Genomic DNA, 25,942 nt, shown 5'->3' on the forward strand with positions numbered 1-25,942 from the left:
GGCCTGACGCCGGCTGGAAGGCCGGCTGGACATGGCCTGACGCCGGCTGGAAGGCCGGCTGGACATGGCCTGACGCCGGCTGGAAGGCCGGCTGGATCACCGGACTGGACGCCGGCTGGATCACCGGACTGGACGCCGGCTGGATCACCGGACTGGACGCAGGACTGGACACCGGACTGGACGCAGGACTGGACACCGGACTGGACAAAACTATAGCAGGATAAAACTAAAGCAAAAACACAAAACTCACAGTTCTCAAACAAGGGAGGACACAGGAACACGGGCGACAGCATGAACACATACACAATACACGAGCACAGGACAAAGAAACATGAGGGTAAATATAGGAACACAAACGAGAGATAACGACATGGGACAGGTGTGGGACATTAAACACTCAGGGAAACATAACGAAACGAGAGGAATGGGGCCAATGACAAGACACTGGAGAGAACGTATATTATAGTCAAACGGACAACAATATGTTTCTCTCCACACATAACCAAAGACTTTGTCATGGCTCTGCTACAGGACCAAGAAAAACATGACTAAGGAAGCAGAGCCATGACACTTTTTTTAAAGGCCGAGTACAAGTACCGATATTTTTTTCTGGTACTCGCTGATACCGATGCCTGTACATTGAGACCAATACAAATAGAATAGCTTCTTAATTACAAACAACTCCACCTTAAACACATTATGAAAAATAAACAATTTTATGCGCCTTTCACAAACTTTCAAAACAAATTTCACAACAAATTTTTGTGTCCAAGTCAAGGAATAATAATGAAACGTCACAGAGAAATTTATTTTGCTGCAGCTCTCTTATGAAATATGCATTACCGGTTTGTAATGGCATAAAGGTAAATAATGTAGATAATGACATAACTTTAATTTCTGACTGGACTGTTCCTTTAAATTACTCTAACACAGGCCTTTCTTATCTGGGTAAGCTTTAGGTATTTGAGGTTGTGATAAAACATCCAAAAGAAATGAAGTATAATCTTTATAAAAATATTAAAAGAATAAAAATAACAAACATGCAGTATTTCGTGCTACGAAATAATCGGACTGTGCTAAGAATAAATCTATTAGTGTAGCACGTGTGCGATACAGTTTTGAACGTGCATTAGACAGAGCCGCTTGTTTGTTTGAAGTGCGTTTGTCATTGTGCTTGTTCGTGTGTGAAGTTAACAAATGGCGCGCCACTATTTATTTTCGTTTATATTTAGTTTTTGCGATTAAAACTTGTTTTCCGGCTGCATTGAGTCCATTTATCTAGAGCCCTGATCAGTGCGTTGTGGGAAAACGTGGAAGGAATAGCGTAAGCGGAATTCTACTATTTAAATATGTCATCTGCTTGTTCTGCGTGTGTACGAGTGAATGAGCAAATTTATAAACTGTAGTAAACACTATAGTATACTTTAATATTCACTATAGTAAGGTTAAACAATACTGTAGCACCCAAGAGTTTCACTATAATTAAATAATTATTATATTATAAATACTATAGTATACCACAGTTTTTTATGGACAAATGTATTTACTATTGTAGAGCAAAACATTGAAAATACAGAACTCGGAACAATTAAAAAGGAAAAAATGAATTTGGGAAAAAAGAATTATATGGCCCTAATTTATCCATCTGTATGTAACATTAATGTATTTTGTCATTTACATGCCTAATTATGTAATGAACTGCACTTTTTATACTTGTGCTACAACTATTTGGCCTGTGCTACAAAACTTTAAGCCTCTGTAGCACCGGTGATATGTGCAAAAAACGTTAATGTACAGCCCTGAGTATAAGTGATTATATTTTGGTAAGTTTTAGACAATATGACAAATGCTTATTTTTCAAATTTGGTCATAGGGGTTGAAGGGATGTAAAAAAATTTCGCCCCTTGCAGATACATTCTAATAAAAATGTACTTCTCACAAGTATAGCAAAATAAACACACCTACACCCATATATGTTTTGTCATGTTAATCATTTTTTTGTCCCTTACTTCTAAAATCAGGCCTTTTTTGTTTTTATATTCCCAACAGTGTAGGTTACTGTAGGCAATTTTTTTTTTCTATTCTCACAATGTAGACAAAACTTAACTTCTTGTCCAAAAAAACACATACTTGGTTACATGAAATTTTTCTTACAGCCATTCTATTTCAGTTTCTTTCTCTCATTTCACTCATACACCATCTGCATCTCTATCACAGGCTGTTGGGCTTACATTAGCGACCAGCAGGACTGCCATGATGACCGTTGCGTGGTTACCACCACGCCGTCACAGATCCAGAACGGCACCTACCGATTCTGCTGCTGCAGCACCAACATGTGCAACATCAACTTCACGGAGAACTGGGTGCCGAGCCCCACCAGCACCACCACCCGTAAGTCCTTCAAACACTAAACGCTAGAGCTGATCTGCATCTGAAACCTCCACGCCCCAGTCTGAGCGACAATGCCCGTATTAGATTGCTGTGGCTAAGCAGAACCGGTCCTGCAGGATTCACGGTCATCTCTGTGATGTTCTTATATTAAGAGATCTGCTCTTAACTGTCTTCACATGTGATATTTGTAACTTAATCATGAAATGCTGTTATTTAACTAATAGAAATGTCATATTTAGGGCATCTGTATATTCTGAATATTTCAAATAATCTTTGCATCTTCTTAGTAACATCTTTAATATTGTCATGCTTTAAGCACTTTTTTGCTATAGACCACTTTGCAAGATACACACTGGTCCAGAAGCACTTCCAGTTTCAGTTTTTATTTATGTAATATTACTTTTTATTTAATCTTACATATATAATAAAATCTTAAAGATATTCGTTTAAAATTTAGATTTGGTTATAAATGTTCTGTTAGTTGTATTTTGCTCAAACATTTGTGTAGTGTTAAAAAACTGAAACAGATAGTTCTTCTAGACCAGCGTTGAATCGGCGTTCTTTACGTTTACGTTCATAGTTGACCACAGATGGGCATTTTTTAAATCATATATTACAAAAGTAGCTTTTTATCATCTGCGAAATATGGGATTGATTTTAAAGTTCTTGTCTTAACTTATAAAGCAGTACATGGGCTGGCACCAGAATATATTTGTAACCTGGTCACACTGTCAACACTAGGGTTGTCACGGTACCATAAACATATCTTACGATACTATACCTTATGAAATATCACGGTACCGATGCTGTGTCATATTCATAATTAAAATCTACAAAATAGACCAAAACCATGTTGTATTTAGTGAACTGTATTATACTGCACACTACAATATTTGTAGTATTAACTGTAGTAATTGGATAAGTTTTAGCAAATACTGTAGTATACTATAATATTTACTGTGGTAAGATTTAAAAACACTAGTGTCTAGTAATTTTAGCAACGTTTACTGTAGTAACTACTAAAGAACTTTTTTTTAAACATTGGAACTAATTCAATCAGTGTGCGATAAATTGCACTTATAGCAATGCTTATAAAGGAAAATGTTAGGCTTACTTTAAGTGTGACCAAAATGGTCAGTAGGTGGTGGCAATTTTGTGTGTGTCAGGGAATCATTCAACCGACTCATTATCTCGTCCGAGTCGTTCAAAACATGGATTCATTTAGGAGAGAAACACCGCAAAAAGACAGATGAAAGTGTTCAAATGAACGTTAATGCGCATATGCAACAGTTACGGCACTATGATACTACCGTTTAAAAAACAGAGGGGCATCGCAGGAATTTTAAAGCTTTAGCATCGCGATGCTACCGTAGCACCGGTACACACCGTGCAACCGTAGTCAACACCTCTCTGCTCTGCTGATTCTCTTACACTCTTTCAGCCCCGTTGTAAACTTAAAACTATGGGGGGAGGTATTTTTCTTGTATGGCTCCAAGGCTGTGGAACTCACTGCCCTCTTCAATCAGGACTGCTCCATCTCTTGATTGTTTTAAAGAGTAAGTAGCATATAATTTTTAAGGTCCTACTTTGGTTTATGGAGTGCCCAACAACAAGTTTATGTACACACAAGGTGTAAAAACACTATTATGTTGTAATAATAGGCAGTTATTCTTACCATACTTCTTGTCTGACTCTCAAATGATTTGTTCCGCGATTCATCCGTCTAGTCCCCTCCTATCCGCTAGCCTAGTGTCATGTGATTGGTCAGATGGTGTAGTCTGTTATGATTGGTCAAACGCATTCATCATGTGTCTTGGACTAGTTGACACGGCATACAGTGTACGGTGTTTGTATCTTCAGATGTTATTACAATACAGATAGTACTCGACTCAGTTTTTGAAATAAATACTTTGAGAGTTAATAGATTGAGCAATTAAATTAGCCGAGTTAATAGCAAGATAAACAAACTGTAATACCCCAGAAATAACGGTACATGCTAATGATAGCGTTATATGCATTAGCTAAACACAGACATAAGGTACACAAATATTTCTTGAAGTTAAGACAAAAATAAATAGTCACACTAACAGGTTGTGATTCGGTGGAGCTAACAGGTCCAAATAAGGTTGGTATTGCCCCCTCTTTCAAGGATAGTCGTTTCACATATCCTGCAGTGAACACGCCAAGATTATTGAAGCAATCTTCGGTGAAATGACGCGCGCGCAGTAAAACCCTGGGGTTATACTCCTTTGGTATCGTTTGAAAAATGAATTGTAACCATTGTTCCCTCAGAAGTTCTTTCTTTGGTAGTTGAAATAAGACGGACTTAGTTTCACAACGTAGAACACGGGTTCTAGACATCATACACACGCATCACGAACGAGCGACAGTGTTTTGGGGGAGGAGACTAGTGAAGTTTTCGCGGCAGTCCCAGCAAAACGTAGCAAGGGGACTATGTCTAGTGACGTAGATACGCGGCGGTTAGAGACTCGGACTAGCTCATGTCTTGTTTGCATGATTCAGAGTAGACTCCCATTTTTACAAGCCAATAACTTTGTTATTTATTCACCTTCGGACTTACAACTTGGCAGACAGCTTACTTTCAAACACGGCAACATAACACACTGCATGAAATGTAATTTTCATGATCTCATTCTACTCTTTAAGAGACTACTTAAAGGTGTATTGAACTGGCCGTTTTTATTGTTTTATACTATTGTCTAACGTCTACTTATGACGTTTGCGTAGTTTTTACATTCAAAAAGTAATAGGCTATTTTCTACCCTGGTTTTTAGGCCGCCTGGAGAAACGCTCGGTTTTTAAGGGCGGGCCGCATAGAAGACTTGGAAGTAAATGCCCACTGCTATGATTGGATAGCAGCTTGCGTAGTTGACTTAGTTGGAGCCTTCTGTGAATTTGGTTAGACACGTAACGTTACGTAACGTGATTTTACTCAAATTTACGGACTTATTTCCTGGATGTGATGGCAAGGCTTTGCTTATAGTTTGTATAGCCTATAGTTGTATGGTGTTTAGTGATATATGATCGTACATGTCAGTATTTAAGACCTGCGAACCGGACAGAAGATCACCGCGATCGCGGGTCTCAAATGTTATAGTTTTCATGATAAATAAACAAACGGTAGACTCCCAGCCAAAACGACAGTGTTGGCAGATATGGATATGACCCAGCACCAGAAATAATATCAAAACACTTCAAAACAGCCTCCATTATTCGCAAACGGTGGATAAAACCTTGAAAAATGATATATGAGCCCGCCAAATCGCAGAGACGGCGATTACAATTATTACAAATGACTAGAGGTCCCCAGGTAATACTATCAGGGCATATCAAGCGATCTCTAACAAAGCAATAGTGATGCATAGTACAAATATGTTTTACTCACATAAGATTGCTGCGCCATTCCTATCGGATCCAATATTGACGGCACAGCACTGCTTTTTAATTTTAGTCTCTCCGCAAATCCAGTGTCGACCTGTGACTTGTTCAAGGAATCTGTGTTGAAATGAAGCGAACAAACGCTCAATGTTTTCCCCACGTGAGCTGGAACGTCTTTAAAAATGAACTTCAACCACGACTGTGTTCTTCCACAACCAGGCACTGCACAATATTTCGCGATCTTTAAAGGCATGATGCTTACACTCGCTCTATCTGGTTCCATGCAGCTTGTGTTCAGTACTGTCATGCGCGAACCAGTGGGCAGGGCTCGAGAAGTAGGCGTTATTACTCTTCTGTGGAGGCGATGTTCAACCTGTCATAGATAGGTGCATTCCAGGACCTGCCGTTCGCTGAGCCTCGTGTCAATAACAGTTGATATTTCAGTAACAAGGGCGTTTTCAGGTCTGACACTTACAGGATGTTCGAATGAATACGATTCCGTCTTATATAACAAAAGCTCGGGTTAAAATTGTGGTCCTTGTTCACTGCACCTTTAAGATCTTTTTAGTGAGGTATTTTAAGCTATAATGTTATTGAAATGATTTATAATTATGATTTGTGACTTATGTCTTTGCGATTGCAGAAGTGTTTTATTCTTTTGTTTATTGTTATGTTTTACCATGTTCTAGTGCCTTGAGTGTAAGAAAGGTGCATTATAAATAAAATGCATTATTAATATTATATTCAAATATTTGAACTTGAATATTCGATTATTTGTCCATTTAATTGAAGTCCTTTTTCATCTTCCAATTATTTTACGTCAAGCTTATAATTAGGAAATATCCACAACGTGGTAATATATGCTGTATATATGTGTTTCAAAGATGAAAACATTATGCAATTGTAATACGTTCGAGATAATGGAAGGAAGGAGACAGGGTCGGCGTAGCTGGTAAGAGGTTTATTAACTCAAAATAAAACACAAAGCAAAAGGAAATAATATTTAAGTTGGCCTCCTGGCACAATCGCTCGTACTCTCTGTACAGCCTGGGTTTCTCTCGCTCCAGCTCTCTCGGTCTCTCGCCCTGTATAGCCGCGCTTCTCTCTCCCTTTGTCCTCCGCTCGTGTTGGCTTTTATTCTCTTCTCGCCAATCACTGAAACAAGAGACAGGTGTTTATGATCATCCTTTGACCTACTTATTTCCCGCCGGTTTCCCGTCCCTTTCTCTCCAGACTTCGCTGGACCACGCCCCCCTCGCCACATACCCCCACCGCCCGACTCAGGCCGGGGCCCCATCCGGCCTGCAGCCTTCCCCCCCCTCCTGGAGAGGAAGTCGGCTACCACCATCTGGGTCCCCGGTCTGTGGACCACCTGAAACTTGAATGGTTGTAAGGCCAGATACCAACGGGTGATCCGCGCGTTGGTATCCTTCATGCGGTGGAGCCATTGGAGAGGTGCATGATCCGAACAGAGTGTAAACTCCTTGCCCAGGAGATAATAGCGGAGGGTGAGGACGGCCCACCTGATGGCCAAACATTCCTTCTCAATGGTGCTGTATATAGTCTCTCTCCTTGAGAGCTTACGACTAATGTACAGCACCGGCCGTTCCTCACCCTCTATCTCCTGGGAGAGGACCGCCCCCAGGCCTCTGTCCGATGCGTCGGTCTGTAAAAGAAAGGGAAGATCAAAATTAGGAGCGTGCAATAGCAGGCCACCACACAGAGCAGCCTTTACCTGGGTGAAAGCCTGCTGGCACGGCTCCGACCACTGGACGGAATCTGGTGCCTCCTTTTTAGTGAGGTCAGTCAGCGGGCTGGTGAGGGTCAAATAGTCAGGTACAAACCTCCTGTAATATCCCGCCAGCCCCAGGAACTGCCTCACCTCCTTTTTGGTCTCGGGCCTCGGGGAGGCTGCAATTGCTGCCGTCTTATCAATTTGGGGACGCACCTGCCTGTGACCCAAGTGGAAGCCCAGATACCTTACCTCCACTCGCCCAATTGCACACTTCTTCTGGTTAGCCGTGAGTCCCGCTCCTCTCAGTGACTTCAAGACTGCACTTAGATGCTGCATATGCCGCTGCCAATCATTACTATAGATAATGATATCATCCAAGTAAGCAGCGGCATACAGTATGCCGCATGTGGACGTAAAATGCGGTCCATGAGCCGCTGAAATGTCGCTGGGGCTCCGAATAAGCCGAATGGAAGAGTGACAAACTGGTGTAATCCAAACGGCGTAGTGAAAGCTGTTTTTTCCTTGGATAAAGGAGATGAGGGGATCTGCCAATATCCTTTTGTCAAATCCAATGTCGAATAAAAACGAGCCGCACCTAGCCGATCAAGCAATTCGTCAATCCGCGGCATTGGATATGCGTCGAACTTCGACACAGCATTCACCTTGCGGTAGTCCACACAGAACCGAACCGAGCCGTCGGTTTTAGGAACTAAAACTATCGGGCTAGCCCAGTCACTATTGGACTCCTCTATTACTCCCATATCTAGCATGGCGCCTAATTCCTCCTGAACCACTTTTTTCTTGTGTTCAGGCAACCAATATGGCCGGCTACGTATTACGACTCCCGGTGTGGCCTCAATATGGTGCTCTATGAGTGAAGTACGACCAGGCAGAGGCGAGAATACATCGGCAAAACGAGCCTGCAACTTGGCCACGTCAGTGATCTGGGAAGGGGAGAGGTGATCACCGGCCGAGGCCAGCGTGATAGATTGGTTCTTACCTCCCACCTCTGGTCCGAGATCATCCTCCCTTCCTACCACCGTTGCCAGCATCACTGCGTCAGCCTCACTCCACTTTTTAAGGAGATTGAGGTGGTACAGCTGATGTGTATCGCCTCTGTCAGGTCTTACCACCTCATAATTAAGATTCCCCACTCGCCGTGTGACCATAAAGGGTCCTTGCCACTTAGCGAGTAATTTTGAGCTAGATGTGGGTAGTAATACGAGGACTTTCTCTCCCGGTGTAAATTGACGTAGTCTGGTACCCCTATTATATTGCCGGCTTTGTCTGTCCTGGGCCTGTAACAAATTCTCCATAGAGAGCCGCCCCAACGTGTGGAGTTTTGTTCTCAGGTCCATGACATACTGAATTTCGTTTTTACTAGCGGTAGGTCCGTCCTCCCAAGTTTCCCTTAGGATGTCTAACACCCCACGGGGCTGACGTCCATAGAGTAGCTCAAAGGGGGAAAACCCCGTGGAGGCTTGAGGGACCTCGCGCACAGCAAATAACAGGTGTTCCAGCCATTTATCCCAATTTTTGGCGTCCTCGTGAACGAACTTCCGGATCATGGTTTTTAAAGTACGGTTAAAACATTCGACCAGGCCGTCCGTTTGTGGGTGATAGACGCTGGTACGAATCGTTTTCACCCCCAATAACCCGTATAGCTCGCGGAGTGTCCGTGACATGAACGTCGTGCCTTGATACGTGAGAACCTCCTTTGGGATTCCCACGGGGGAGATTAACGAGAACAGCGCGTCCGCCATGCTTTTAGCGGAAATATTGCGGAGCGCCACTGCCTCGGGGTATCGGGTTGCATAGTCCACAATGACCAATGCAAAGCGGTGCCCTCGTGCCGATTGTTCTAACGGCCCGACCAGGTCCATGCCAATTCATTCGAAGGGGACCTGTATCAGCGTTAGAGGGCACAATGGTGCTTTTGGGGTGGCCGGTGGGTTTACCAACTGGCATTCACGACAAGTGGCGCACGATCTGCGCACATTCTCGTGGATGCCCGGCCAAAAAAAATCGGGTCGTTAGGCGATTTAGTGTTGCGCATTGTCCTAAGTGTCCTGCCATAGGATTTGAATGGGCCGCCTGGAAAAGCATTTCCCGGCGGCTCTTCGGGGTGACCAATTGTGTTGTATCCTCCTTTGATTGAGTGTCTTGGGTCACTCGATACAACCTGTCTTTGATGATGGCAAAATATGGATAGGTGAGCGGTCGCGCCGGGTGGAGAGGCTGCCCGTCTATCATCCGGACCTGTTCGAAGGCATTTTTGAGCGACTCATCTCGAGACTGATCCAGGGGAAAATCATCACACGATGAGAGATTTTTCCTCTCAATTGAGCTCAGTTCCCCTGAACCCGTCGTCGATGGTCCTGGCTCAGCCTCTCCAAGCTGCGCCACCGCCCCCTTCCACTAACCTTTTCCCCAAGAGACACCCACGCATAAATGTCCCAACAGAATGCTAAAATCCGGCCAATTTGTCCCCAGAATTAGTGGGTGTTGGAGGTGCGAATTAACGGCTACCTCCACTGTATGCTTTTTTCCCCTAAATTGGATAGACAGAGACACTAAGGGGTAACTCACCACCTCCCCGTGCACACACCTTACCTTAACCTTGCGGCTCGTATCCACTGCCGTGGACTGAATCACATCTGGGTGTATCGAGGTTTGGTTACAGCCTGAATCCACCTAGGCCTGATAGATACCACCCTCTATACTCACAGGTATTTGGTACAGGCCAGCTTGATCGAGGGCAGCCTGCGGCGCATCAGGGATCCGGATCACCGCACCAACCTCCATAACTGGACACATCTTGATGAGGTGCCCCGGATCCCCGCACCGCCAACAGACCGGCCCAGGCCTACCCGCCGCCCCAGTGGTAGGAAGCAGGCCAAGGGATTGGCGAGAAGAGAAAGGTGTCGGGTGGCCGGGAGTTGACATCCCCCCGGCAGCCTCCCCGCGCCGTAGGGACGCTTTCACGGTCGGTAGAAACCGCACCCCCGGGCCACTCCGGTCTTGGGTGGCTGCCGGTGGCACCGGACGGGACCTAGGGAAAGGGAGAAAAAAACGGGTAGAGGTTTGGGGTTTGCCGACCCCGCGGCCCGCCGCCATGTGGTCCTCCGCCAGCTACACGGTCTGGGACAGCGACGCCGGCCGGTGGCACTGGACCCACAGGGCCGTCTCCGTGGGTAGTCGACCCACGAACTGCTCCAGTACCACCTGCTCCACGATCGTGTCGACATCGCCGTCATCGTCCAGCAACCATTTGCGGCAGGCGTCCCGGAGCCGTTGGGCGAACACGAAGGGCTGGCCGCCATCCCCGAACTCCAGCGACCGGAAGCGCTGGCGCTGCTGCTCTGGGGTCAGTCCGACCCGCTGGAGGATCGCTTTCTGGAGGTCCGCGTAGTTCAGGAGGTTCTGAACCGGCAGCTGTTGAGCCGCGAGCTGGGCTTCCCCTGATAACAATGGAATAAGTCGGGCGGCCCAGCCGCCGCGGGGCCAGCCAGATACCTCCGCGGACCTTTCGAAAAGTTCAAGGAAAGCCTCCGGGTCGTCCTGAGGCCCCATCTTATGCAGCAACACGGGAGCCGACGGGCCGGCGGCCGCTGGTGTCCTTCCGGTTTGCCCACCTTAGCCCCGGAACAGCTCGCGGTCATCCGTCTGGGCCTGGAGGAGCAGGTGGAACCTTTTCTCCTGCTCCTTCTGTGGGTCCAGCAGAGCCTGATGATGCTCCTGGTGGAGTCCCGCGAGCGCCTGGATGACGTCCGCAAATGGCGAGGTTGGCGGGGTTTGCATGGCAGTGGCGTTCTCCTTCCTCCCGGGTTTCGGCACCACTGTAATACGTTCGAGATAATGGAAGGAAGGAGACAGGGTCGGCGTAGCTGGTAAGAGGTTTATTAACTCAAAATAAAACACAAAGCAAAAGGAAATAATATTTAAGTTGGCCTCCTGGCACAATCGCTCGTACTCTCTGTACAGCCTGGGTTTCTCTCGCTCCAGCTCTCTCGGTCTCTCGCCCTGTATAGCCGCGCTTCTCTCTCCCTTTGTCCTCCGCCCGTGTTGGCTTTTATTCTCTTCTCGCCAATCACTGAAACAGGAGACAGGTGTTTATGATCATCCTTTGACCTACTTATTTCCCGCCGGTTTCCCGTCCCTTTCTCTCCAGACTTCGCTGGACCATGCCCCCCTCGCCACAGCAATGTTTGAAAAAAAAGTGTTTAAATGTTTTGGGTATTATTCCCCACATTTTTCTAATTTGTTATTCCGTTCATACCTGCAAACTCAAACTATTTTGTATCCAAATATGGCATTCTTGTGAATCGTATAGATCTGAAGAGTTTTTACACCAGACTACAACATAAAACAGGAACAGGAAATGCAATACAAACTAAAAGTCCAAACTAACGGAAACGCAGACTAAATTGTGACAGAGCCCCCTCCCTAGGAGCGGATTCCAGACGCTCCTAAGAAACAAAAAGTCCAGGCGGGTGGTGGAGCGGAGGCGGAACAGGGGGCGGGATGGAGGGCCAGGCCCGTGGAGTGGCAGAGGGTCTGAAGTCCAGGGCGGAGTTGGCGGAGCAGGGGGCAGAGCCGACCGACCAGTGGCGGAGTCCAGGGCGTACCTGGAGGTGGAGGTCAGGGTGTAGCTGGAGGCGGACTTGAGCGGGCTCTTGGACTTGAATAGACTCAGGAGCGGACTCTTGGGTTAAACTAGACTCAGATTCATGGATTAAAGCAACCTCTGGGAAGACTGAGGAACATGAGCGTAGACCACACACACACCACAGAAAACCCCAAAATTCAGCTAGCGACCCTCGAGGACCATCATGGGTAAATTTGTCTTTGAGTGGTTGATTTAATCCATAAAAAAAATAGTAAGTGCAAAATCCGGGAGATGTGAGAAATTAGCAATGTTCAAAAAAATCCTGAATGTGGTCCTCGAGGGATCGCTTACCCTGCCGCATGGAGACAACTGGATCCATAGTTTGGTGAGTCGTTCTGTATCATTGGGCAGCCGAGGAAGCGGATCCACGTGCAGCAAGGATTTATTCAACAACAAACTAAGTACAAAACAATAAAAAAAGAAAGAAACAAGGAACTAAAGTAATCAAAAGAACACTCAGCAAACACTGGAAACAAGACCAAACATTCAACAACTCACACTAGACAAAGAACACACTACGGTTTAAATACACTGAGAACTAATAAGGTTACAACAAACACCTGAGAGAAACAATTAACAAGAACCAATGAACAAAAGAACTACAAAAGACTACAACATGAAACAAGAAATACAATACAAACTAAACAGGGGAAACGCAGACTGAATCGTGACAGTATGATTATCTTGTTTATTTTGTTTTACATATTATTGTTAAGAAAACAAGCATATTTACCTGCTCTGGTGAGAGTCTGTTCCACAGTCTGTTAACAATAAAGTCGACTGTAGAGAAAACATGCTAGTCATGCACTCCCCTATTAAAGACGGGTCAATAACCTTTTATATTAATACCTAAATATCAAAATATTCATATTGAATATACACCGGCAGAAAAAATTAAGAGACAATTTCAGAGACCGTTTTTCAGATTTTAAAATGTACTATTTCTAGGTATGTGCTTAGGTAAATCGATCATTTTTGTTTCATTCTTTGAACTACTAACAAAATTTCTCCCAAATTTAAATAAAAATATTGTTTATTTTTGCATTTATTTGCAGGAAAATGAAAACTGGACAAACAGGAAGTTTTTTTTATACAATTTTTATTTAATTATAATTTATAAAATAATTTTTCTGTGATAACCTCAATTTTATATCATAGTTCGTCTGTCAGTTTTTCACATTGCTGTTGGATGACTGTGTCAGTCTGATTTTGTTGAAATTCAACAGACACTGGGCTGGAATGGCCACAATATATCTTGAAATCTTAATTTTTTCTGCGACTGTATTCCAAAAGACAAAACATGTTTAGATGTGTTTGTTAAATTGCCAAGCGCTGGTCGGCATGCAGTGCAGTATTTTATTTGGACCAAATGTTGTTGAAATAAGGTCCAGTGCTGCCATTAGCTTTTAAAAACTAAGCTTACATTTTTACCCACCATGAGTGGCTGTTTTGGTGCTCAGACTCTGTCATTAGTCTATTTTAAGCTCTCAGAGCCACAGGTTGATCTCAAAGCATTGACAATATATCACATTAGCACTGCAGCAACAGGAGAATAATTCACAATCCATGCATCTCACAATATCAGATATGCAAAAATCACCAGATTAAAGCATGAAAATCCCCCATGTTTTTACAGCGTCCCTGATATGATAATGTAGTTGAATGGAATGCATTTGAATGTAATTAAAAGGTTTAGATCAGAGTTGTCAGACATCAGCACATTCAACAAAGCTTCACTTCAGTTATTCCAACACTTACAATTAAAAAGCGTTCTTAAAATAACTCCTGTTACAGGGACCGCCATTCTGAATGTCAGGGTACCTGTGTATGGGTGACTGTGTTTCTGGAGCTGAGAGTAAACAGTGGCGATGATTTTAATACATTCATCTTTTTCTGAAGATTCTGAAGACTGTGTTGCATTATGGGATTGAGGCTATTTGTCTGACTGATTTTTATAAATCATACTCTGCTGGTTATTGTTATATTCACTTCTACTAACTACTGTATCTACTTTGCCCTGCCTGAAATGGAACAGCAGATGAAAAGACTCAATAGTCTGATAGTTTTATTGACTTAATAGTCGATAGAAGGTCAGTGTCCCCTTGACCGTGAAGTCTCGGTAATGCATGCGTTTTGAAAAATAAAGGCCCACAGTCATTGTAAAGTAGTTCTGTCTTGGATTGTTAAACTTTTTCAAATTCCACATACTTTATTGACTCTTGCTGTGGTTTATGTGTGTTGAATACATATGAAAGGGTCAACTCCGGCTAATGGTTGTTTAAACGTTACCCAGAATGCAATAATGGGCAATTCCAGCGTTATGGATGTGACATTTGCAGACAAATTTTGAAATAGAAGCTCTCAGAGAATGTATTTATTACCAATGTATTGAACCATCTGTTTATGGTTTATCTATTTTCTTAAACACCTGTTGATAGAGTCTAGACATAAGAAAAATATCAGTGTATACATGAGTTTTCGGTTTTTAAAAAGGAAACTATACACGCATTATGGATGTGACAGAATAGGACACGTTTTTGAGAGACAACATATACTTTGTAGGATTTCTGTAAATTAAAATGTAAAAACCAAAAGCAATAATACCCAACAAATGAATAAGGGTTGGCTCTTGGTAACATGAAATAGTTCTTATATTTTAATTTTCATGTGCCCAGTTATGAGGAATATAGACCTTAATGGATGTGACAATTCTGAAAGGGGCACTTACCTGACAATGCAAAATCATGCTTTAAAAATGTTTAAATGCTATCATAATTCCTCTAATGTTGTTGAAGTCATAGGTTACTGTGTAGGTTACAAATAGCATTTCAGTTTTATAGCTCAATTTCTGATAGAAATACTAGCATGACTCTATACCAACCGAGCTACATGAGCAGCTTTTCTTTCTTTGTTCAGTCTTATTCTCTCACTCAGTCTTTCAGTTCTTTATCTCCTTTTGTGAGTTGCCTTTGAGAGAGTCTGTAAAGAAAGTGCCGGATGACCCTGCTGAAGGAATGGAGCTCAGTCACACCGAATACGCAACCAAACAATGCAGTGAAAAAAATCAACGTCTGTCTGACGTAGCAGGAGCGTGTTATTAGCAGGCAGCTTTACTGCTCAAACCCTCTTTTCAGTTAGATTTTTTTCTTGTAAGTCCCTCTCACTCTTTCTCATTTTATTTCAAGAAGTTTTCAGAGTTCTTAGATGAAGAACCTTGGGCAGAGTTTTTATTTAGAGAATAAGGATGAAAAAATAAAGCTTGGGGCAATTCAAAGCCCATGCTTAATGAATGCATAACTTTAAAGCTTGACCCTGGAAATCAACTTTACACAACGGCATTCAGATTAATCTGTCAAGAAAGGATGAGAGCGTGAATTTATTAATGCATGGATGGAGGCCCTGCGGTTGGCTGTGTGTCAGCGTAAAGGGGCCACAGAATTTTAGAACTAAAGACTCAATCATCCAGTCGCCTTTCACCTTTCGCTTGTTGCTAGGCAGAGGGCACTTGGATCTTCTGTATCCTCGGACGGCACTGAAACGTTCGTGCCCATAACCCCCTGTTAGTCAAACTCTTTTTTATTTCATGTTGTATTGCGGCAGGGTGCTCACAGAGGCCGCATCCAAACCCTGCGCACTGGCAGCACTGTCTACGGACATGCCAGAGGCGGGAGGGATCAGGCTGACATTATCGGCAGTCTGCAGCACATGCGAATAGAACCTGCAGCCTTGTGTAAAATGTAGCACTTGTGTCTCACATGGAAACTGGTATTGATGGATGACCTCCTTTCAGGCCAACTCTCCTTACACACATGTTTCTGATGTGTTTTTCTTTAAGTACGAGGCAGCCGACATTCTCGCTTGTTTTAACAATCCATTAACCAATATTTTCACCCCTCGGACACAGAATTCCTGGCACCGGATGTATTATTCTGTGAATGCAAGAGGTTTTTTATAGATAATTGAAAGAGAGATTTGGAAATGTTTCCTCAGCAAACTCTGTGCATTTGCATTCATTTGGAGAGCTGCTGCTCTCATTTGTGACTCATTTGTTTTTCGTACCAATTTATGGAAGCTCTTCAGCCTCACTAAAACATTGCACAACAACAACACTCAAAAATGAGGTGTAAACAGGATTTTTTTGCAGAAAAACAATGTATTGATAAAACCATAGGCTGAAAGGAGAAATTATTTCACCTTTAATCCTGTAGAGGAGCAGACTTTTAGAAGTTCTCTTGTGATTCAAATAGAAAGACGTTGTGTTCCAAAATGAAAAATGTCTTTTAAATGCTTTCCAGCCTCTGTAGTGTAAGAGACACTTTACTCATGTTGGGAAAATCGAATTGACTAAAAAGAACAGAAGGTACCAAAACATGCTAATACCACATTTATTTAGATTTTGTTTATATCATAAAGGCTCATCAAACATGCACTTTGGCTTCATCATAGAGATTTGGAGAGATTTGTGATATTTGTGTGTTTGAGAGGGTGTGTGCTTACCTGCTGACTGTGATGAGCAATGAGCCTGTTGTGTCGGCCAGCTGTTTTAACATCAAAGTACACTGTAACTGCACAAAAAAGTGACGTCATGGGACAGAGAACAAAACTCACCGACTAATAAGATACAGGATTGCCCAGAATTGGAATTTCAGGAAGTTGTTGAGCTGTAACCATGTTGGTAGCGTTTGAGTACAAAGCATTTATATAAAAGCTAATAGATATTAACAAGATGCATCCCCACTGTTACTATGAATGGGGAGGGAATACAAAAAAACACCTCGAAAAAGGTATTTTAGGACTTTAGGAAGCTTAGGAAACAAGTGGTTGAGTTGATGTCAGGTTTATTTGTTGGTCAGCAATATGCTATTTAATTGTGATTTTTGTCAGCGATTTTAGAATAAGACTGTGGTCTTGACAGAAATAGCTGCCCAGAGGCGTTGCAAACATGACCGCCAAGTGGAACGACTTCTGTAAACGGACTTAAGTAATTTGGCAATAATTTGGCAATCAGTAACTAAATAGGAATGTGTTTTTATTGTACTTTCATACATGGAAACAGTAGCTTCACAACAGTGGTGATCGGTGCCTCCTCTTCAGGAGAAGCAGGAATTCAAAATACATGTTCAGCGCTTCAATTCAATTCAATTCAATTTTATTTATATAGCGCTTTTCACAATGTGCATTGTTCCAAAGCAGCTTTACAGGAGCAAATAAGAAAAACACAGAAAGGTAAAACACAGCACAGTGCATGGTGTTTATAGACCAAGCAAGATCATTATAATAAATAATATCTAATAAATAAATGAATAAATAAATAAATAAATGCAGCTTCACATGAACATATGTGCATCACGCATCATGTCAAAATACGTGCCTGCTGCAGACGCGTCGAAAGGGTTTATGAGAGACTGTCGCGTTCAGAAGACACTTCGTTAACACTTAACTCTGATTACACATGAGACTAAGCGAGTATCTAGCAAACGCGAGCATCTCTTTTATTAAAAACCCTTTCGACGCGTCTGCAGCAGGCACGTGTTTTGACATGACGCGACACACATATGACGCGCTAAATACATGTTTTGCCGAGCTTCGCATTACTGCTTCCCCTGAAGAGGAGTCACGGATCGCCACTGCTTCACAAGCTTCAAGACACTCATAATGCAAGACAATCCTAAATTAAAGTACAATCACTTTAAAAAATAGTGAAGTACTAGGGATAGTGAAGAAACAATGCAATAACTAAATCATGTTGTACATTAGGGTTAGAGTAATGTTTAATTCATAAAAATTGGCATGTCAGTCTCACTGCTATCTGCATCAACCTAAAACCTTTGTCTATACATATCAACATGATTTAGTTGTTGCAAACCATTGTAGTATTGCGATATTTTGATAATTTCCCTTATATCTATATTAGTAATTGAAGCAAAAATAGGCAATATAATATCTGTTTGATGAACCCTTGTTATTTTAATACTAATACTAACTTTTGTTTATTTTTGTCTTTCTTCATGTAGCTGCTTTGCAACAATGAAACATTGTGAAAAGCTCTATATAAATGAAACTGAATTGAATTGAATAAATGTATAACTGGCTCATTTTGGAAATAGTGTAATGTACTTTAAACTTCTGTCACACTAATGTAACTATGTAAACTATGATATTGTTTTTTATATGCAGAGGGAATGGACCGCACATTTTTTATTTTAAAATGCAAAACCTTTGCATATGTTCATGCCATCTTTTCTCATCACACTAAACAGGTCTGTTGTCTGCAGAAGGCTGCACATCTTTGGGCCACTTTTCTGCCGGTCTCTGAGGTTGTACACCATGTGTATCGTGAGCTGTGCACCTGCTGGAAAACGATCCTCTCCTTACACACACGTTCACACATTGCTTCATTTAGATGGTCGGTGCAGACTCTGAAGCTGAACACTGTGTACGTGTGAGGAGACTCTGATCGATCAGGCATAGATTAACCTTGGCAGCTGTTTTAATTGCAGAGGGGGAATGATCTCCCACATACATTACTGTACACAGCTACACACCTCCTCCTCTCACCTCCCCCTTCACTCTCACTTCCACTCCCTTCCCCCAGGCCATAACTTAACCTGTCTGCTTTCCTGTCTCAGGTAGGGTGCTCTATGAACCTCTCTGCTCTGGTTTCATAGGTGCACAGCATAAATAAGACTTGTCTAAATTCTCTGCTTTCTAGTGGCACAACGCTAGAAGTTTATGTTGTTTGTTTTTCACAGACAATGTTCTTGTTAACAAAAAAGGAAACATAATATTAAACAAAATAAACTAAAATTAAAGCAATGCACAACCACAGTTTGTGTGTGTAAATTTGATTTTTATAAAAGATACTGTAAGGCGTGTTAGTATCAAGTTCAATCTTGATTTTTCTCTCTTCCCTGTGAGTCTCTGATGTGCTCATGACCACACGGTGCTCTTGTGGTGCATGCATGAGGGCAGACGCATGCGCCATGCAGCGCTCGCCGCACAGCCCAGATGCGCAAGTGTTGTGGTGCTCTTATGAACATGCATCATAGACTGATAGGGAAGAGAAGAATATTGTTCATTAAAGTCAAGTGGTTTCTTTTGCGCACATAAAATATTCTCGTTGCTTCATAAAAATTTAATTGAACCACTATAATCAGATGGACCATTTTAACTATGTCTTTAGGACTTTTCTGGACCTTAACAGTGAGAATTACCATGTTCTCTATGAGGAGGCCTGGAAAGCTCTTGGATGTCATCAAAAATATATTTATTTGTGTTCCAAAGACGCAGGGAGTTCTTAAAATGTGAAGAAATGACAATTTGTAAAATTGACATTATGTAAAAAATGACTAAATTTAGATTTTTAGGTGAACTGTCCTTTTAAACTTTCCATTACAGGTAAAGTTCACAAAAAAATGAGAATTTATCATTTACTCACCCTCATGTCATTCTCTGCAGAGCACAAAAATTTAAGATGGCTTCCATGGACACAAAACCACTGAGACATTTTTGTGTCCTTTTGTGTTTCACAGAAATAAGTCACATACAGATTTTGAACGACATGAGAGAGAATAAATATATATGGGTACATGACAAATAAATCATACATGTGTCCTATGGTGTGACTGTAAAATTTAGAAAACAAATTGTTAATATTATATTGTTTTACATTATTAATATTTACATTTATCATATAAAATAGCATAAGAGATTTATCTTCATTGTTTGTTTGTTTTTTGTCACACCATAGGACAAATTTGCATATTAGTCTGTCAACTGCCCATATATACTGTATATAGATATTAACATTTTCAGTTTGAATTACATAGAATGCAATTTGTTACAATACAGTATGTGTAGTCAGCCTAGTGTCAACACATCGTGATGAAATGTGTTACTTGAATGGATTGTAAGTTGCTTGAGATAAAAGTGTCTGTCACATGTATGACTATAAATGTTTGTATTTATTGCAGGTGCATGTTGATGTATGTTGAGGCACATATGTGACATGTTTGCGTGTGTTTTTGTTTGGAGCATGAGCATGTGTCGAGATGGTAGATATGGTAAATTTACCTGCCATCACCATGACTCACCTTGACTTAATAACAGACAGGTGGCAACAGCTACTGGACTGTCTCATTATCATATAAGATTCCTGAAGAGGGACTTTGAGCATTCAATTCTGTGTTTGTGTAGTAATCATGTATTCAAATGTGCCTCTGGCAGGAACAAATGAACAGAATTAGTATTTAACTTTTTCTGGATGTTAGAAAACTATGGAGATAAAGTGTTCTGCTTTCACCCGCTAAGATGCTCGTTAAGGGAGCACAATCTATAAGACCATGCAAATGCAGGCGTGAAGGCCTGGCCAGGCACTGAATGCTTGGTACATGACTTCTTGCTTTACAGTGACATACAGTGTGTTATTAAACCAGATGTGCAGTTACCACTTGGCATCCATTTGGGTACTGTAACCACAAGCGTATGCATTTTTTAAAATAAATGAACACTGTGTGAAACTGGAGCATTAGTGTAGAGTACGTTTCTGAGTGATATACACTCGCACATACACAAATATAGAGGAGACATTGTGGCATAGGCCGAACAGGATGAAATGTTCTCTTTCTGTCAGACTAATTCAGCCAGAGGAACATGGCGGTCAGTTTAATTGATGGGATAAGGACCACTGTCGTGGTGCTGGGCTGAGATAGCTGGGCTGTGTCTCTGATTCATGGCTGTGTCAGCACTCTCTCCACCAGGGACCCCAGACGTGCTTCTCTGTGACAGGGGTCACAGAGGTCAACAGATCCAAGGTCGAAGGTTTCAAGGTCATTTGTGCAGTCTGCTGTGAGAAACCTGAGCTCAGCCTATAGATCGGTCTACAGATGTCTAGCCGTTCAACAGACCCCTAGCGTCTGATCTAAACCAGGAAGTTTAAAATGGGCATTCAATTAATTTCAGTGAGGGCTTTAGTTCAGTGTTTGAATTGTCACTGATGGGATGTCCATTTCGTAACCTGCTCGTTCTTTTGTTTCTTCCGCATTTTATTCCCTAATTTATTGAAACTCTGCTAATGTATGGTCTTTATTAGGGTGTCACAATATACCAGTATTGACAATTCAATTAACATTTATTTGTATAGTGCTTTTTTACAATGTTGCAGTGTTTCAAAGAAATCAACAACAAATACAGTACATATGGTAACATATCTGGTAAAATACATGACATTTTTGCAAATGTTATTGTCCTTATAGAACGACTGTATACTAAGAAACTGTGATATTAAAGAACAGTTCAAGCTAAAATAAAAATTCTGTCATCATTTACTCACCCTTGAGTTGTTCCAAATCTGTATAAATTTCTTTATTCCAATGAACATAGAGAAAGATATTTGTATGCTTGAAACCAAACAGTTCTTGGCCACCACAGTAGGAAAAATTATAATGGTAGTCAACAATGCAAAGGTAGGCAAAACTGTTTGCTTTCCTACATTCTTCGAAATATCTTCTTTTGTGTTCAACAAATCAATGTATAAAGCAATGGTGGCCAAGAACTGTTTGGTTACAAGCATTCTTCCAAATATCTTCCTCTGTGTTCAAAAGAAATGTATACAGATTTGGAACAACTTGAGGGTGAGTAAATGATGACAAAAAAATTTTTGGGGGGGTGAACTGTTCCTTAAATAACCATGATTATCAATATTGTGTTCACATTTTATATAAATTATTTAAAGTGAATTTTACAGCAATGATATATGAGCAATAAAAACACTACTGCATTGTGTAACATTTACACATTGGCACAGTTAGCAGAAATGTGTGTAGACTTTTAAGCTGTCTGAAACTGCTCCCTATCTCCTATATAGTGCACTATATCGGGTGTCCGCCATTTTGTAGTGGTGTCCGAAACCTGAGTGAACTACTTCATTCCCTACATTCGTTCACTCTTTTTACCCACAATGCACTCTTATTTTGAGTGTACATACGAAGTACACCCGCTCACTCACTATAATAAGGTAAAAATGAACTTTACCATTTTACAAAACAATCCATTAAGCCACGCATGCAGGTGTAATATAAGCTAAGCTTTTTTTCACAAACGGAAAGCTTTTGAAAGCTTGTATTTGTCTGCTGCTAACACATTTCTTAAATTTCTTTATTCCAATTTCTAACACATTTCTTAAATTTCTTTATTCCAATGAACATAGAGAAAGATATTTGTATGCTTGAAACCAAACAGTTCTTGGCCACCACAGTAGGAAAAATTACAATGGCAGTCAACAATGCAATTGTTAATAATTATAAAACATCTGAATTCACAAACTTAGTAAAATGTAGTAAATTCAGTGATATCAACCAGTAACACAATTGTGTTCAATGCTGTATTGATAAAAACTTATAAAATCAGAAAAATTGCAGTCGGGCGATCTGATTAGAGGAAATTCCACAATTGCTTTCTGGTAGCATGTGCAGTACACATCAGTCTATGGGTGTAGGGACTGTGGGTAGTCTGTGGACATGCCATCTGAGGCTCACAGAAGTGTCAAGCTACAGTGTCACCCCCGGTGCTGTGTTGCACTTAATTCACGCTTTGTAACTTAATGCTTGACAACCTTAAACTGCTTCACCTCTTACCCCGTTCCTCATACTCTCTACTTCTCGCGCACCACAGAATATGTTGTGTTGGTCCTCACAAATGGATGCTAATACACTATACTGTCATTCACACAAGGTTGACTATCTTAACCAGCAAGATTACCTTGGTTTAAACCAGTCCCTGGAACAAGAGAAGCTCTTGTTCTTGTATTTGTGTGGCACAGGTGGATCAGGGTGGGTGTGGCCGTTGTGTAAATGCAGATACTCTTGCAGCAGTCAAATAATCAGCTTAACCTCTCGGTCTCCCAAACTCAGTATCCTGATTCCAGACATGATCTAAATCATAATGGCTGACATTAAAAATGGTTTCATATCAGCACATGAGCGAATGGTTACACCCACCATGTTGTGGAATCTCCTTCATTGTGACTCACGTATGTAAATGAGTCTGGCACGCACCGCTGTTTTTTGTCACTATTCTTCTTATTTTGAAAATCCATTGGCTCTCTGTGAGATTATTTGTCAAAGTGGGCTGAACTGCACTGGGCTCAGACAGCCAGGAATTACACAGCAGTCAATAATAAACGAAGAAAGAGGGACTCTGTTCCTAAATGAATCAGTGACGAGAGGATTAAAGCCAGCCGTATGGGATTAGAAAGAAAAAGATGCAGGGTTAAAAAAGAGGCCAGGATGTGAATGTGGGAGAAAGGACTAGGTTATCCACAGAGGAAGTGCCTTTTTGACTCACTCGCTGCCAAACTGCTAACTGCCGGAAAGTGTGTTCCTGATAGGATGACAGCATCAAAGAGCTTCTGTACAGCTACTGTTACTAAGACGAGAAAAGCCCAAGAGGAAAAGACTCAGTGTCCCACTGGAACCTGACATTCCTGATTTATCTGGAATTCAACCATTCGTTCATTTTGATGATTGACACGCAAATATTGCAATTAATTATTTTCATTTCACAGACAAAATACACAGAATTTTCAGTTCGATCAGTTTGTTGGCAGACAAACGTTGTAAGATGTTTGTGCTTTAAAGGGATACTGCACCCAAATATAAAAATTCAGTCACCATTTTTTCACCGTGATGTCAGTCAAAACCTGTATATGACTCTTTCTTCTCTGGAACTCAAAAGAAGATATTTTGAGAAATGTCTCTGTGGTTGTGTGTCCATATAATGGGAGTCAATAGAAGCCAGTGTTGTTTACTTTACCAATATTCTTCAAAAGAAGAAAGAAAGTCACACCAGTTTGGAGTGACATGAGGGTGAATAAATTATAAGAAATAATATTTTTTACAGGAACCATCCCTTAAAATTCCCCAAGAGTCTGCTTCGGGTTGCCAGATTGTGGCTGCATCATTTTATGGTGCTGATAAGCTGTCTGGTAGCGAACAAACATCTGCTCATTTCTGTTGGGTTTTGGGGTTAGCACGTGTTATGTTGTGTATCTTGTCATGTGTGTATGGGTGAATGTCCTAGCACGTGGAGGCTGTCTGACAAACTCATGTGTTCACTGTAGAAGTCTAAGTAGCCTAAGTGTTCCCCATCAGCCGCTACTGATCTCCTCCTCATTAACCTCAGTGTTGTCACCTGGTGTCTATCAACCTCACCTCTTTAAAGCCACTGCCACTTATCACTGTTCCTTGTGCGATCGTTGACGTTAGTCACTCTGTATCTAAAAGTCTTGCCTTGCCTAAAGGTTTTTATCTAGACCTTGTTTTTTGTCTTGCCTAGTTTTTGTCGTGTGGAAGGAAGTGTTTCGTGTGGTTTTTTTTGTGGATTCTCTCCCTGAAGAGATAACTCTTTTCAGTAGGATTTACCTTTTTGTTTTGTTTTTTCACCTTTTGCCCAGGCGACCTCCGTTAGCCTAGCTGGTTGCTCCTTTCCCTCCCTAAGGGTTAGTTTTTTCTGCAGTTTTTTTTGTTGTTTTTCCCGGTTCCCCAGCGCCACCTGCACCTTGGATTCCATTGGATCTCCTGCCTCTCCGCACCTACCCCTGAACTCTTCTGCCACTGATCTGTCCTACGGTGTGTTCCTTAGGACATCTACTTACCTCTCCGGCTGACGCTGCCGTACACCGGGATTCCCGGTTGGCCTTGCAGTCAGCCGTTTCCCTCCAGGACTTCGGAAGGATCCTATTTCTCACGAACTTTCACGTTTTTCACCTGAGTGTCCTGAGTTAAATAAATATCTTGTTACCCGCACTTGAATCCGTGTGTCTTTCTACCCAGCCCTGACACATTTCCTTTAATGAATTTATTCATTAGCGCTGCCTCTTTTAACCTTAACCTTTACACAGTCAATAGCAAGGGTTTTTGAAGAACTGAAAATGAGTTCACTGATAGAAACTGTAGTGACATGACTCCTAAAATTACCTTGTAAACTCATTCAAATCAAGTGCAATGAAACACATAACATCACAAATCACTGATGAAAACTGGAAATATTCTTTTGCACCATAAATATTCAGACTGTGTGAAGTGTGATTTTTGTCTCTGAAATTAAAATGTCAGAATTAAATCTTAAAGGGTTCATATGGCGTGAACACGCGTTTTTACGTGTCTTTGGTGTGTTATAAGTTGCCCATGCATGTATTAGACACGTAAAATTCTAAAAATGAAAGTGTCGGAACAAAAGATGCATTCTATCTAAAAGCGAATGCTCAACCAGACCCGCCTGAAACGCCTCGTGTAACCACACCCCAACAAATCCACGTCAGTTCGTGGTATGAGTTGACATAAGACCGCCCAAATGTATACGCAAGTGAGTACTGTCAGTACAATTGCTGTGGAACCTGATGTTGAACCGAATCTGATACGGAAAATGAAGATGATCAAGCCGATACATCAACTTTGCCAGCGCAACTTGAGCAGGATGTAAAGGATTGGTAAGGTTTTATTAAAAAAATATGATGTTAAATAGTTAAAAGCGACTCAACAAAGACAATAAACCCAAAATAAATACTAAATGTAAAAAGACATTATAAACACGACGTTTGTTGCCTCTAGTGGGAACATTATTACTGATTATTAGGACTTATGTTGTCTTTTTTCACGTTGCACGCGTGTCTGCATTTGCAGATCACAAACACAAGACAAACTCAACTCACGTTAGTCCATAACAAAGTCTTTTACAATAAAAATATACTT

The 25,942-nt window shown here is 41.6% G+C and overlaps 1 protein-coding gene across 2 annotated transcripts in view; it reads left to right on the forward strand.

The window, feature by feature from the left end:
• bmpr2b (bone morphogenetic protein receptor, type II b (serine/threonine kinase)) overlaps positions 1–25,942 on the forward strand; it is a 120,650-nt gene that overhangs the window by 56,818 nt on the left and 37,890 nt on the right. For both annotated transcript variants that reach the window (XM_057335246.1, XM_057335247.1), the window contains exon 3: positions 2,218–2,391. In XM_057335246.1, coding sequence (XP_057191229.1) covers positions 2,218–2,391 — 174 coding nt within the window. The remainder of the gene's footprint in view (positions 1–2,217; positions 2,392–25,942) is intronic.

Source organism: Triplophysa rosa, linkage group LG6 (genome assembly GCF_024868665.1).
Source record: "Triplophysa rosa linkage group LG6, Trosa_1v2, whole genome shotgun sequence".
Classification (NCBI taxonomy): Eukaryota; Metazoa; Chordata; class Actinopteri; order Cypriniformes; family Nemacheilidae; genus Triplophysa; species Triplophysa rosa.